General features: G+C 61.7%; 4 protein-coding genes across 4 annotated transcripts; all 4 read right to left on the bottom strand.

Moving 5' to 3' along the window:
- Window positions 1-222: 222 nt before the first annotated feature.
- On the bottom strand, window positions 223-4,587 carry LDBPK_181060 (hypothetical protein, conserved; the record flags this gene model as incomplete). Its single annotated transcript, XM_003860071.1, has 1 exon — window positions 223-4,587. The coding sequence occupies one exon, from the start codon at window positions 4,585-4,587 to the stop codon at window positions 223-225; it is 4,365 nt and encodes a 1,454-aa protein (XP_003860119.1).
- A 1,156-nt stretch (window positions 4,588-5,743) lies between these two features.
- On the bottom strand, window positions 5,744-9,766 carry LDBPK_181050 (5-oxoprolinase, putative; the record flags this gene model as incomplete). The annotated part of the gene is made up of 1 exon (XM_003860070.1): window positions 5,744-9,766. One exon carries the CDS (start codon window positions 9,764-9,766, stop codon window positions 5,744-5,746), a length of 4,023 nt encoding a protein of 1,340 aa, XP_003860118.1.
- A 1,856-nt stretch (window positions 9,767-11,622) lies between these two features.
- On the bottom strand, window positions 11,623-14,100 carry LDBPK_181040 (hypothetical protein, conserved; the record flags this gene model as incomplete). Its single annotated transcript, XM_003860069.1, has 1 exon — window positions 11,623-14,100. The coding sequence occupies one exon, from the start codon at window positions 14,098-14,100 to the stop codon at window positions 11,623-11,625; it is 2,478 nt and encodes an 825-aa protein (XP_003860117.1).
- Window positions 14,101-14,528: 428 nt separating this feature from the next.
- On the bottom strand, window positions 14,529-14,990 carry LDBPK_181030 (Hypothetical repeat protein; the record flags this gene model as incomplete). Its single annotated transcript, XM_003860068.1, has 1 exon — window positions 14,529-14,990. The coding sequence occupies one exon, from the start codon at window positions 14,988-14,990 to the stop codon at window positions 14,529-14,531; it is 462 nt and encodes a 153-aa protein (XP_003860116.1).
- Between the last annotated feature and the right edge of the window lie 13 nt (window positions 14,991-15,003).

The raw sequence follows: 15,003 nt of genomic DNA, 5'->3' as shown, positions 1-15,003 counted from the left end.
CGGCTGCGTTGAGGGGTTTGGGTGTTGGCGGGGGGTTCTTGGGGTGTGTGTGTGCGGGAAGGGGAGAGGGAGGTGGGGGGGGGGTGCGGGTGCGTTGTGGGCGGGGTTTGGTGTCGTGGAGGGGGGCTCCCCGCTCACCCGCGGTGAAAAGCGGGGTGGGGGCGCGGGGCGGGCCGGGAACCGGCGAAGGCGCGGCAAGAGGGTCGGATCTTTTTTTTGTCGTCATAGCCACGAGATGTGTACAATATATTCAGGGTAGCAGCGGGCCCAAGGGGATGGCACCCAGATTGCCGACGGTGACTCTGACTGCGGTTCTTGCTTCATCTGCGGCCGTGTGACGAGGTGGCTACGGCGCTGGGCAGCATACGACAGCTTGTTGTACTGCGCTGTGGCCATGTCCGTCTTGCTCTCCGTAGCGGCGAACTCCTCCTCCGTCTCTTCAAGGGTCGTTCCGAGCGTCGCGCGGCAGATGACACCCCATAGTTCAGTGCTACCGTCAGGACGGGCTGACGGTGCGACAAGTGAGAGGGGCAACATATCGTTGCGGAGTGTGAGCTGAGTCGCGTCGCGTCGCAAGGAGCGGAAGCCGTCTTGGCAGCGCTCCCACGCCACCTCCTCGTGTGCGCACGCGCACCATAGGTAGCGTTCATGTACCTCGCAGTCGTCGCTGCACAAGAGAAGTGGGGGGGTTTGCGTGACCACGGACGGCAACATGTGGCTACCGCGGTGCAGCGTGGTCATCTGGTGCCGACACCGCCAGTACGTCTCCCATAGCGAGACATGGCGGTTGTGGTAAACGCGCACTGCGGCGGCTGACGCCGTCAGGGTGGCTGGAAAGCGGAACGGCGTCGCGTCGACAGCAACGAGTTGCACCGGTGGTACAGCACAGCGAATCGCCCAGGAGGCGGGGTACGCCACCTGCTTCGAAAAGATGGCGAGGTCTCCAGAGCGGAGCTGCTGGAAGCGGCGCACAAACTGTCGCGCGTCCAGCAGCGACCAGCGCGGTTCCTCCTTCCCTACGAGGTGAGCCGCAACGGCTTCCATGACACGCACCATGTCATCCGAGACAGCGTCAGCCTCCGTAATGCCGCCGCCTCTTCCCGGCGGCGGCTGTCTCGAGGTGGGCGACAGAGTCAGCGCGGAGAACGCAGCAGCAGGCGGTGGCGTGGAAGAGCCGCTACGCGCCGTGTTGAAGAGAGGCAGCAGTTCCGTAAGCAACATGATGCCAACGTCAATGACATCGTAGTGCTGGCGGTCGGCAAGGCTCGGCGCCGGCGTGGTAGCAACGCTGGGCTCTTCGGCTGGCGCGGGGCTCACGGAATTGTGGCCTTCCCAGGCGGGGTGGAAGACGCCCAGGGCCGTGTTGCCAAAATCATCGTAGGTAAAGGCGCTGAGGCAGATGTGCCCGTGTGCGAGCTGACAGGCGTGCAGACACGCCACGCACTCCAGAACGTCGTGCAACCATCGTAGGCCGAGTGGCTCCACCTGACGCCGCACGTCGTTGACGGAACGAAAGCGCTGCTGTGTCGCGCCACGCACGTAGTGCACAAAGATCTCGTGACGCTCGCGGTTGTAGAAGATGTCGCGGGCCGATACCACCCGGTCGCTGCTGCACGCGGCTGAGACGGCCACCTCCTCAGCCAGGATGCTCTGTGCGAGAGCACGAAGGCCCGTCACGCCCTTCTTGCTCTGTGCACCAGCAAAGGAGTAGCGTTTCAGCCAGCACGGCGTGCTTTCCCCCGTGAGTGGGTCGTTGTACAGCGCCTGAAGGAGCGTCATCCCGACCCCGTGTCGGCCCACGACCGCGTCCTCGATGGCCTCGTTCGCCTCGAAGCTGCGCAGGAGTGCGCCAATAGCATCGCTCTCCTCCCTGCTCACCGCCTGCTCCCACTCAGCAGCGTCGGACGGGTTGTGTGCAGGGATGCGAGAGGTAAACGGATCAAGCGGGTTCACCGGCTCGGCCTCGACGCGCGTGTAGTGGAGGAGGGTGCGCTCGCGCTCGAAGGCGAGAAAGCGGTGCGTCCAGTCATGCCCTGCCAGAGTCGCCTCATTCGGACTGCTCGCGTCAGAGGAACTGTCTTTTCTCATTCCGACGACGCTTTCAACGCACGTGGACGGCAGCTGAAGCATCGTTGTCGTGAGCTCTGGGAAGTGGGCAGCACAGGTGTTTGCCCACTCTGCCACGCCCACGTCCACCTCCGCCATTTGCTTGTGAAGGAGGAGGAGCTGGGTTTGATAGTCGTCAATGCGTCTTGCGGCTTCAGGATCGCAGGCGAAACCCGGCGCCGTTGAAGACGGGCTGCCACCGCCGCTCCCCTGCGCAGCACCTCGCAGTGCGGTGTACTCCAGCTGCAGCTCCGCCAGAAGCGTTTGCAGTGTGTCCTGCTTTCGACTCCACCCCTTAAAGTACTCGCTGCACTGCTGCCGCACAGACGCAAAGGCGTGGGCCGCGTACTCGGCCGCAAGGGCGTTGCTCGCCGTCAGGCCGACCTCCTTCACGTCCTCCATGAAGGACGAAAAACCCGGCACAGTCCGCGTGGCCCACTCCTCCATGCGCCCCTCCCACGGCTCCCGCGCTGCCGTGCCAGCTGCCTCAATCTGCGTGTGAATGCGCAGGAGTGCGTCTAGCGTCTGCCGACCCTCGTCCTCGTTTCGGCTTGTGGCTGGACGACCGTCCGCCTCGCGTTTCTGGCAGGCGCGGAAGTAGCTCTCCGCCATTGCCTTGGCGGTGCGCCACAGCTCCAGCAGGGAGGTGAGCTGCTGACTCGTTTCTGGCGTGAAGACGGCGGCGACGATGGCGCTGCGGGCCTCCTCCCGTTTCGCCACCGCCTCCGGCACAGTCGACCAGCGGAAGGTGCGGAAGATGTACTTCTTTGCTGCACACAACGGCTGTACCTCCTCGCAGTCATCACTCGCTGCCGCCTGCCCGGCGCTCTCGTGATGGGCCGCTGCCAGTGCCTGCGCGTGCAATGAGATGAAGTACTGCAGTCGCTGAAAGAGGCTCACATCTTGGTGCAGCTGGGACCACCGATCGGTATCGTCAGAGACCTGGATGAGCCCAGAAAATGTGATGGCTTCGGCGGTGGCCGTGTAGACCTCGTGTAGGGCACGCAGCACACGTGTGACGCTGCGCTGGCGCACCGCTGCCACAGCCACGGTGTCCTCGTACTCGTCCCCGTCCCCGTCGCTGAAGCTGTCAATGTCGCCAAGACTTCCGCACTTCTCCGGTGCCGCCTCATCGCTCCTGTCACCTGCTGCGCCGGCGGCGGGCAATGAGGAAAGTGCGGCAGTGACGTCGCGGCGGTGCATCTCAGCCGGAGTTCCAGCCTCCAAGGCAAGCAGGCCAAACTGGTGCAGGTCGTTGGCGCCGACGCGCGAATTCGTTGTCGGTCGGAAGAGTGAGCGGAGGTAGTCCACGATGACGCTGCCGCGACGCCGCCGCGAGGCGCCATCGGCGGGTGCCGCAGTCGCGGAACTGCTGTGCGCACTGCGCAACAGCGACGCGCAGTCGCTGTCCCACCCCTGGCAGAAGGCAAAGAACTCGAAGTCTTTGTTCAGCTGCGCCGCCAGCTCGGTAGACCCGCCGCGATCTGGGTGATGCAGCAGCAACAAGGCTCGGTAGATCTGCCGGCACTGCGCCCGCTCCTTCACGAAGCCCCACTTTCGCTGAAGTTGGACCACGGCAAAGTGCTGCAGAGAGACGGGCATGCGTGTGATGTCGCCCGAGGCCCTGTAGTCGTCCAGGTCGTTTGCGCTCTCCCACCCGCTCGCCACACGGTAGTCGGCGTAATGCTGCACAACGCGGCACGCCTCCAGTGTGGACAGGTCGTGGCGACGCTCCATCAGCACCTCGAAGCGGCGGCGCGTGCCGCGCTCATCCATGGGGTACCCATACTGGTTGCGAAGCTGGAGACGCACCATGAAGCGATCGACGTAATGCGTCAGAAGCGTGCCGATGCAGGTGCCCAGCCCGACGGATAGAACTGTCGCCACAGCGATCTGGCCAGCCACAGGGATCGCGCTGAGACCGATGAGGGCACCCACTCCGTGACCGATCGCCATACCAAGCCCCATGGTGGCGAGTTCTTTTCCGATGCGGAGGGCGACGTCGCCCTTGGTGGTGCGATAACCAAGGGAAGTGAGTTCGCCGTGGCGGTACGCCTGTACCACCTTCACCGACTCGTAAACGACGAACGACGCCGATATGACCGGGTTGAGGACAGCGCTGCTGGAGAGAAGAAAGCCATCCGCGATGGAGATGCCTGCCTTGGCGATGCCGACGGCAATGCGCCGTGTTGTTGGGTTGAGAGGGATGAGGGTGCCGCAGCTCTGCTGAGCTGTGGCAGGCGAGCGGAGGTGCACCGCGGCCCGGGACTCACCGCGCGAGACGAGGGCAGTGCCGCTCTCCGCAGAAGTTGGCGCTGTAGCAGTGCTGCCTTCTTCCTGCAAACCGTGCGCAGAATCGGTTGTCGATGGTGGAGTTTCTCGGCACCCACTGTGCACTAGCGGCGGCTCATCTTCCCCAGGAGGCGCTGCAGCAGCCCTTTTTTCTGGGCTGTCCGTAGGACAGCATGTGCGCGCGGGCATCTGCTCTCGAATGCGCTGTGACGTCTGCACGCGAGGGGGTGGCTGCTTCCGGCTTCACTGGTGCTCTCGCAAGCGCCGGTGCGTCAGTCGCACTACTTAAGATGAGGGGCTTGGGCCTGCAGACAAGCCCGCAGATAAAGAGGAGGAGTCTCTGAGGAGAGACAGTAGGGAGTGGGCCGAGACGCTGGCAAAGAAGTGAACGAGAAAAAAAAAGAGGGCGTGTATATCAACAACAAAAGAGAGAGGCGTCACAGATGCTAATCAAACAGCGAGGACAGCAGTGGAGTAGTGGGGTGCGCCATGCAAGCCTTGGCTTGTGCACTGTGCTGGTGTGCGTGTGGGTCTGTGCACGCACACAGCTGCGGCACCGCAAGAAATCATGAGCCAGAGAGGGAGGAGAGAACTCTAAGAAATGGATAGGTAGGTGAAGAGCAGGGAAGCTCCGCTGGCTGTGCGCACGTGGTCAGTGGACAGGGTGCTTCTGCAGCTGTGCTGCACTTGTGCACGTGCTGGGAGCGAGCAGGTGTCTGTGTGTGTGTGTGTGTGGGCGTGTGGCGATGGCGCCGCAGTGCCCACGTGCATTTCTTCTCTCCGGCACACATACGCACAGTCAGACGAGCACATATTTTCACGTTTGCTTTTTTCCCTCTCTGCCGCCACAGACACACACACAAGTGGAGGGCGGTGGGGCGTGGGTGGGGAGGAAAGACGGTACAGGAGGTGAAGGAGACTGGTAAAAGAAGACAAGTAAGCATAGGTTGGTGGGGTTACTCCCTCTTTGCCCCACTCGCCATGTCCACCAATACAAACGGGCCAAGGGAGCACAACATGGAGCACATCAGACGCAAGGAGAGAGGCAGCCACGGCGGCCCCACGGAGTCAGAGACAGATACACATACGCACACGCGGCTTACACGTTACAGGAAGAGCATGTCGTTTTCAAGGTGTCCACTCTCTTCCGATTGAGTACGAGTTCAGCTCTCGCTCTTGTGCGGCGCCACTGCGTGCATGTGTCGCGTGTGGTGCCGACAGACTAAGCGAGACCGTGTCACTTGTGTACGCTGCGCTGCTCTTCCTTTCCTTCGTGCTCGAGCCATCTGCAACCCCCTCCCATTGCTCACCGGCCGCTGTCGTGCTTGTCGAACGCAGACGACGACTACGCCGCCGCGGCGTAGCACCCGCCACCGCCGGCAGTGTAGAGGGTGATGATGTCACCCATCTTTACATCCACGACATTTTTGCCGCCGATGTTGCGAGGGTGGTAGAGGGTTGTTTGCTCCTCCTCCATCCACGGCCCGCGCATCTTGTCGTGCAGCATGTCGTGCGCGTTCTTCCACACAGGCGCGCCGAGGGTGGCTGTGTGCGATGGGGTGACTGGCACATACAACATGTTCAAGCCCCGCTCGCCGCTGCCGCCGCCAAGGAGACCCTGCGGCGCCAACACACGCCGCTCCGTCAGCACTACCGCGATCATGTCACGCAGCGCAAGCACACTGCGCACCACGCCGTCGCCACCGCGGTGGAGGCCTGCACCGCCAGAGTCGCGGCGGATGCGGAAGGTTCGCAGTAGGATCGGGTAGCGCGCCTCGAATATCTCTGGGTCGGTGAGTCGCGTATTTGTCATGTTCGTGTGCACGGCAGAGGTGCCGGCGAAGGTTGGGCCGGCGCCGCTGCCGCCACAGATGGTCTCGTAATAGGCGAAGTCGCTGGAGCCCAGAGTGAAGTTGTTCATGCAGCCGTGTGAGTTGGCGACGGCACGCAGCGCCATGAGTACCACATCCGTCACGCGCTGGCTCGTCGTCACATTGCCCGCCACTACCGGAAGGTCCTCGTCGGGGCTCAGGATGGAGTTGGGCGGCACCACCACCGTGATCGGCTTCATGCAGCCCTGGTTCAGCGGAATGTCGGAGTCGACGAGGCAGCGGATGCAGTAGATGATGGAGGAGTGCACGACGGCGGTCGGGCAGTTGGTTGAGTTCAGTACTTGGCTGCCGGAGCCGGTGAAATCAAACGTGGCTTCGCCGCTCTCCGGCTGGATCGAGATGCGCAGGCAGATCGGCGTGCCGTCGTCCATGTAGTCTGTCGCCTGCAGCGTCACCAGACCCGTGTCCGCGGTGCCGCTCTCTGCGGCTTCGCCGTACTCGCGAGCGATGCGCTGCAGCACCCTGCGTGCGGCGAGCTCGGCGGTGGTCTGGATGTGCTTCATGTATGCTTGCACCACCTCCAGAGTATAGGACTCGATCAGTCCCTGCAGCAGCTGAATGCCGCGGTTGTTCGCGGCCACCTGCGCACGGAGGTCAGAGACGCTGTCCTCGATGGTGCGACAACCGGACATGCCGGGTAGCTTGCCGGGGGCGAGCAGGGCCTCGCGGATGCCGTCCTCGTTGAAGGTGCCTTGCTGGACCAGCTTCAGTGTCTTGATGGCCGCCCCTTCTTCCATGAGTGTCTTCGAGAAGGGCGGCATGGATCCCGGCGTCGTACCCCCGACGTCGGCGTGGTGGCCACGCGAGGCGACGTAGGACACGATCTTGCCTTCATGGAAGAACGCGGAGATGACGGTAATGTCGGGCAGGTGGCTACCGCCGCAGGCGGGGTGGTTCGTCAACATAACGTCGCCCTCCTTCCACTCCGATCCGTAGTGGTCGCGCTGCCAGCGCACCGCGGCCCCCATAGCCCCGAGGTGCACGGGGATGTGCGGCGCATTGGCGACGAGGTTACCGTCTGGGTCGAAGATGGCGCAGCTGAAGTCCAGACGCTCTTTGATGTTGGTTGAGATGCTCGTCCGCTGCAGCGCGTTGCCCATCTGCTCTGCTATTGACATGAAGCGGTGAGAAAAGATGGAGAGCGGCAGCGGGCTCAGCTCCGTCGTGAACTGCTCCACGATCTGCGCCGTGTGGATGATAACGTTGCCCTTGTCGTTCGTGTATGCCGTGGACTCGTGCTCCAGCAGCACGCTCGTGCCGTTCATGATGAGCAGCGCGGGGCCGCGGAGAGGCCCGTTGGCGGGGTCGACGTGATAAACAGGAATTTCCTCCCAGCCAGAGGCGAAGTAGCTGCGCGTCATGGACACCGGCTGCGGAGGCACCTTCTCCGTCCGAGTCGTGTACGGCGGCTGCTGGAGTTGCTTCTGCGTCGCAGTCGCCGCGCTTGCCGCCTGTGCCTCGCGCTCGGATCGGCTTTGCAGCGTTCCACGCGTACGGATGCGCACACCGTCGATGATGATGCGGCGGGCGCCGCTTAGGACAAAGCCGTACTGCTGCTGATACTGCGCCAGGTAGAGGCGCTCAAACTTTTCAGCGCTGAAGACGGCTGACGCGGCGACCGCCTGGTCATCGCCTTCCGCGATTATCAGGCTCGTGTTGGTGCCCTCGTACTGCATGCTCAGGAAGCGCTCAATGACAATGTGATTGTCGTCGAAGCCAAGTCGACGCAGCTGAGCCGCAGCAGAGCCGATGAGCTCGTCGAACTGTTGCACCACCACCGGCGCCAGTCCCTCCGCGCGCAGGTCCAGCCGCACGCTTGCCATGCGCTCCTCCACAACATCCGTCACACTTGCCCCCACGGCACTTAGGATGGAGGCGAGGCGGTGCACGTAGATCTTGTTCATGCCCAATGAGCGGGCCATGGCACACGCGTGCTGGCCGCCGGCACCGCCGAAGACCGCCAGCGCGTGCTCGGCGCAGCGGTGGCCGCTGGCCTCGGTGATGTTGCGAATGGGGCGGCACATCGCCTCGTTCGCCACGAGGACAAACGCAAAGGCTAGCTCCTCGACGGACATGAAGGGGCCAGTGCCCTCGCTGCAGTCGCGTGCGATCTCGGCGGCCAAGGCCTTGAACAGTTTCACAGAGGCCTTCTTGTCCAGCGGCTGGTCCGCGTTGGGGCCAAACACCTTGGGGAAGTAGTCGGGGTGCAGGTGGCCCAGCACCAGATTTGCATCTGTCACTGTCAGTGGACCACCCTTGCCGTAGCAGGCGGGTCCCGGGTGCGCGCCCGCAGAGGTGGGACCCACGTGGAACATCCCGTTTTCCCACCGCAGCAGCGACCCGCCGCCAGCGGCGACAGTGTGCACTTGCACCTGCGGGGCCTGCACTGGCGTGCCAGCAATCTCGGCCTCGACGGTGTGGTACACTACTGGCCCTTCGCATCTCGAGACGTCAGTGCTTGTGCCACCCATGTCAAAGCCCACAGCCTGCACGGTGGCGCCCAAGTCTTCGGCGCAGGTGTGGGCATACCCCACCACACCACCAGCCGGGCCGCTAAGCACGGCACGGTAGCCGTAGAAGGTGTCGGCGCTCGTCAACCCGCCGTCGCTCTGGATAAAGTACAGCCGCACACCGGCCAGATTGTGCGCGAAGTTCGCCTTGAAGGAGGCGATGTAGTTGAGGATGAGCGGGCTCAGGTAGGCGTCCACGGAGGCCGTGATGGAGCGTGGCACGTACTTGATGAGCGCCATGAGCTCGCTGGACAGCGAAATGGCGGGGAAGCCGACCTCCTGCGAAATGTGCTTGACCTGCTGCTCGTGCACGGCGTAGGCGTACGAGTGAAGAAGACACACGGCCACGCTGCGGATGCCGGCATCGTAGGCCGCCTGTAGCTTCTGCCGGATGTCATCGGTGTGCAGCGGCTGCAGCACATCCATCACAAAGCTCTCCCCGCAGCGCACCCACGTCGACGGCCACTCCGCTTGCGACGCGTACGCGGCCTGCTCCTTGTCCGACACCGGGCGAATGCGCTCCTTCGCAGCCATCACTTGCTCCGGGAGCGCCTGGGCCTTCACGATGTTCAGCGCAAAGAGGTGCGGGCGCGCCTGGTCGCGAATGGTGAGGATGTCCTCGAAGCCTTCCGTCAGCACCATGGCGCAGCGCTCGCCGTTGTGTTCCAGAAGCGCGTTCGTTGCGATGGTTGTGCCCATGCGGACTTCTTCAAGGTGCGACACATCGACCGGGCCGGTGGCAGCCACCTTCTCGGGGAGGTGCTTGCGCAGAATGCGACGAATGCCTTCGCTTGGGGCATCGGCGTAGTGCTGTGGGTCTACAGAGAGCAACTTCGTGACTTCCTGAGTCACCGTACCGTCTGCATGAGTGACATGGGCGATAATGTCCGTGAACGTGCCGCCGCGATCAATGGCGAAGCGGAAGGAGGGGTATAGCTTCTCCTCGGCTGCAACTGTGATAGACATGTGAGGCGCCCACCAACACACACACACACAGATACACACACAAGAAGGTAAGACAGGGGGGTATGCGTGTGTGCTCGTGCTTAGGTGTGGCTGTTGCGGTGCGCCTTGAGGAGCGAATTCAGGAAGGAAAGACTTCTCCGGGAACTGACCGACACAGACACGGACCAGCGGCCACCGGAGGACGAAAACGAAAACGCAGACGGACACACTGAGTAGGCTTCCGCTCCTGGATGCGCGTGTGTTTCGCCCACAATGGTTGTTGGCGCACCGAGTACCCCACAGGAATGCGGAGCGGAGGAGATGTGCGGAGGCGGGCCAAAGCGGGAGGGGAGGGGAGGGGAGGACCAACGGCGAAACACACGAGACGGTGAGGGAGAGGCAAAGCGCAAATGTGCACACGGGCAGAAGCAAAAACAACAAAGAAGAAACTGCAAAGAGGCCCGGGGAGGGGGAGGGGGGCCTACACACGCGCACACGAAAGGAGAGAGAGCGACGCGCTCACTCACAAGGGGGACAGAGGGAGAGCGACAGCGGAAACGCGCAGCAGGATTTGCTCCAAAGAACAGAGAGGAGTATAAGGAGGGAGGGAGGGGGGAGCACAGATGAGAGGCAAGCGCTGCTGCACCGCTCGCCCTTGACACTACCCACCGACAGACACGGCGATCAAGCGCCCACAGTGAGACCCCCAGCACAGTCGCAATCGCAAAAGGCGACAGACGTATCGCACAGGTCCGCGCACACACTGAAGAACAGGCGTCGTGTATGCGACGTGGATACCAAAGACGAAAAGGGTAAGGAAACAGCAAGGGATGCCAAGCAAAGAGGGAGAGGGATGCGTGTGTGTGCGTGTGCGTGCTGACGCGAGGGCTGCGGGGGCGTGTTGGCGTTTGTGCGCGTCGGTGGTGGAGGAGGGGGGAGGGTCTGGTTGGTGAACATAAAGAAATCAGCTTGGCAAAGAGAAGAGGTATGTGTATGTGTGAGAGAGCGCGATAATGATGATAGAGGGCGTGCGTGCGTCGAGGAGGGTGGGGGGGGGTGAGGTGGCGGCGGCGATGCGGAGACGGCGATAGCAACAAAAGAAAACAACGCGTGTGCCTGAAAGGGAGAGAGGGCGATCGAAGGCGCGGGAGTAAGCTGAAAGGAGAGGAGGGGAGTGCAGAGTTGGCAGTCGAAGTACGGAATGAACAGGGGCGGTGATGACATTGTTGGCTGGGCCGTGTCGTCGAGAAGAGGGATGGGATGGCGATCGTGGAAGGGAGCCAGAAGACAAAAAAGGGAAAAACCACTGCGACAGCCCATGCGGGCCGGATGCACACGCACTCCTGCGCTCACTGTCCACCCCTTACACACGGGGTGTGCTCATTCGAACCAGAGAGAGAAGTTCATCTCTGTGCCACTCTCTCTTGTGTGCGTGACCGTGCCACGAGATGCACTAAGCATGGGACGATGTGCGGATACAGGGATGGCTGAGAGGCGGTGGCTGTTGCCGTTCCTCGAGGTGGATGAACGCGAGGAGCAGCAGCGGTACCCGCCCAGAGGCCACCGACGAAAAAAAAAATGTAAAACAGACTATCAAGGAACATACACACACATACACGGACAGACGGGCGTTCGGAATGGGGGGAGGGAGGGCTTGCGGAGTAGCAACGGGCAGGGAGAGAGGGAGACGCAGGGAAATAGGAAGAAGAGCACAAGCAGCACGGGCTGGCTCAACAGAAATGAGACGCACACACACAGCACAGAACAGATACAAGCATCTGCTGCGATACGTGTACGGCGTTCTCACTTATTCAACACAGAAGAAAAGAGGCGTGTTTTGAGAAGAGGAATCACTGACGGCTAACGACGACACACCCCTACTTATCTATGTTGTTCCACTGGTTATTCACCCTCTTCTTCGAACACCGCGTCACGAGGGACACTTGAGGCGAGGGTGCTACGCTAGAGTAATAGAATCTGCCGCAGCTGTTTCGTGGCCGCCGCAGGTACCGACATAGCGTGGTCATCAGCAGCAAGAGCACCAAAGCCCCGGCCGAGAACCCGAGCAGGATCATCAGCTTCAGCGTCTCGGAGACGGAGAAGTTGGTGAAAATGTAGTACTGCAGCTGGCGCGCCGACCACGTAATGAGCGGTGTGGGCTCGGTGTTGCGGTAGTGGGCGATGCCCGTAATGGTACCGTTCTTAAGCACGAGAAGCGCCCTCAGCGGCGACGATGATGTGCGCTCCGTGTCGTCCTTCGCTGCCTCTTTGCCGCCGTTCTTTTCCGGCGCCGCTGGGGATGACGTTGGCTTCTTGTGCACACTCCCATGCACCGCATCTACTGTGGCGTCGCGATACGCTACACCGTGCGCGTAGGTGAGCATAGAGAGAGGGAAGTTTAGCCGGTACACTGGTTGGCCGCCTTTTGGGATGGAGAAGATGGTGAAAGTAGCATTAACGACTTGCTCAACGGCAGCGCGGACTTCCCGGCGCCACTGTGGTGGCCGAAAGCGTGCCGCCGCCATCTTCGCCTCCATCTCTGTCAAGTATGAGCGGATCAAAGGCAGGTGACGCAGGTCCAGGGAGAGCCTCAACGCACCGAAGTTCGTCCCCACATAGAGGCCGAGACGCCGTGGGCTGGGGAAGAGCAGTGGCATGAATGTGGGGAGAAAGTACATGTTCGCACTGTGTGTCAACCCCGAGCTCGTGGCCTCCACTATTGGGTACCCCAGCACCTCCTCAATGGCGTGCTTGGTGAAGTCGGCGCCCAGCTCACCCATGTGCACATCGCCGGTGATGAAGGCCACGCGTTCGACCCGGTAGGCTTGCAGTAGTCCGAGGAGGCGGTCCCGAGAGCGGGGGAAGGCTGCCCAGTTTTCTGCGGGCTTCTCATCCAGGATGAACTGAATGCCGCCCCCTATGAGCACCATCGCACACCGCTCTCGCCCGTCTCGCGTCAGTGTCGTGTAGTTCTGCAGGAGCTCCTCAAACCACGCCCACTGCTCAGCGCCGAGCATGTCGCCGGCCTGGGTCGCGTTCGGGCGGTCGCGGAACGAGCGAACGTCGAGGAGGACAACGCAGATGGCATGCTCATAAAGCTGCTGCATCAGGAGCCGCATTGGAGTTCCCCACCCCTTGGCGTCGTCCACGACGTCGCGAAAGTCGGTCGTGTATGCACCATACACGCCCTCGCGACGCCAGCGTGGATCACTTGAGGGGGCTCGCAAAAAGTTCAGAAAGAAGCGCTGCGTGCTGTTACGGCCGGTGTACTCTCGTCCACCATCGTTCTCGCCCATGTCGTGGTCATCCCAGGTGGCCCACACATTGCGGTGAGTGCCGGAGGAGGGCGAAGGGGTGAGTTGCACAACTCGCTCGCGATTGTCCGCGGCTGCGGGCAGAAACACTTCCCCTGGTGAGTGCAGCGTCCAGTCCAGATGATCGCCACCTGCGACGCAGCTGTCGATGAACGCGTTGTACTCCGGAGCGTCGCGCTGGATTCGCCAGAATCGCCCTATGCTTACCATTGTATTGACGTGGTGGAACAGGAGCGACTGCGCGTCCCTGCCATCCGGGAACTTGTCGGCGTAGATGATGTCCCCTAGCCAGATCAAGGCGTCCACCGGAACGCCGGTTGAGTAGACGGCGTCACGTGGTGCAGCACGAAAGCACTGCTCAGGGTCGGTGTCGCGGTGAAGCGGAGGCGGAGTCTCATCCAACAGCAGCAGCGGCGGCGAGGTCCGCCGGTATCGCTGACGCTGCTCCGCTGCCGCGGGAGAGTCGTACACGGAGCCGCATGCACCGAGAGGAACCGCCTCCTGCCATTTTCCTTCATCCGTGTCTGTCGTGCGTCCGTGCGGCCCACCTGAAGAGGCGGCGGTACCGGCGGTGCGTAGCAACGAGGACACACCGGCGTAGAGCCTCCGACAAGGCGGCGCCGCCGTAGCATTCTTCCAGGACAGCATCTCACACTGTGCTGCAACTGCCATATAGGCCCAGTAGAGCTGACTGCGATCATGCCGATTGCAGCTGATGAAGAAGACTTGATTCATGGCTACGCTGTGAGGGACGGGGAGGTTGAGTTTCGCAGACTGGAGTAGTGCTCTCTGCCACTTCTCTTGGTTGCTATTGGAGTTCAACCAAGCGTCGCTGGCTGCGAAGTCGTCGCCGAAAACAGTAGTCGAGTCATCGGCTGCGATCCAGCCCAGGACAAGCAGGGAACATATCATAGCGGACAGCGCGATGGAGAGCAGCAAGAGAGAGAAGAAGGCGCGCCGGGACCGCCGGCCTCGCCAAGTTGGTGCGGAGCCACTGACATGCACCGCGCCGCCCTCTGTATCAACGACACGTCGCCTCATGAAGACAGAGGTGCGTAGACAAGGGGTGGAGTAAGTGACTGTGGATATGTGTGTGTGGATGAAAAACAACGCAACAAAGAGAGCCTACGTAACGCCAACCCCTTGCGTCACTTGGTTGCCAACGCCACCGACGAGAATGATAGCGGGTGTATAAGCTCGCCTGTCTGTATCTATGGAGCGCAACAGAGAGGCTTAGGTAGAAAAGTGTGCGTGTGTATGGAGGGGTGGGGTGGGTGTGGAAGTGGGAGGGGAGAAGATGATCAAGAAGAGACGGTCCACGCACAGGGGTACAGTGGAGGAGAGCCGTGAAAGAAGGGGAGCGAGATCGCGAGAGAGGTATACGAGAAAGAAACAGCACGAAGCTGTGCAGCAACGCTAGACGAAGTAGTATTGTGTTTCTGCCCTTGCGTTTTGCGCAACTATCATCCTTATGTATCTTTGCTTGTGATGGCGGTGGCGGTGGCGATGATGATGGTGGTGCCGGTGGTGGCGGTGGTGGTGGTGGCGGTGTCGGTGGCGATGATGGTGGTGGTGCCGGTGGTGGCGGTGGTGGAAGCAACAAACAAAAACAAAAAGAAACCGTAAACAAAGTATTGATACAACAAGAGATAGAGGAGGAGAAGCAGTGCCACACCCGCCCAGACACACACACACACACACAGTGCCAATATAGGAGAGAGAGGAAGTTGGCGCCAATGATGCTTGTCTGTCCTCTGCCTCAGGTGTATTCGACACAAGAAGGAGAGACTGGGAAGAGAAGGGGGTGCGACGGAGGTAGAGCAGCAACCAAAAGAACCGTTGTGTTGTGTAGGTTTCTGGGAGGGCGAGAGGAGGACACGTATGCGTGTGTGGGTGTAGGTGTTTGCGTGCATTGCTGTATAGACGCTCATTTCGCCGCGCTGC

This window comes from Leishmania donovani, chromosome 18 (assembly GCF_000227135.1).
Source record: "Leishmania donovani BPK282A1 complete genome, chromosome 18".
Classification (NCBI taxonomy): Eukaryota; Euglenozoa; class Kinetoplastea; order Trypanosomatida; family Trypanosomatidae; genus Leishmania; species Leishmania donovani.
The sequence above is the reverse complement of the archived record's forward strand: the minus strand, read 5'-3'. Positions and strand labels throughout refer to the sequence as shown.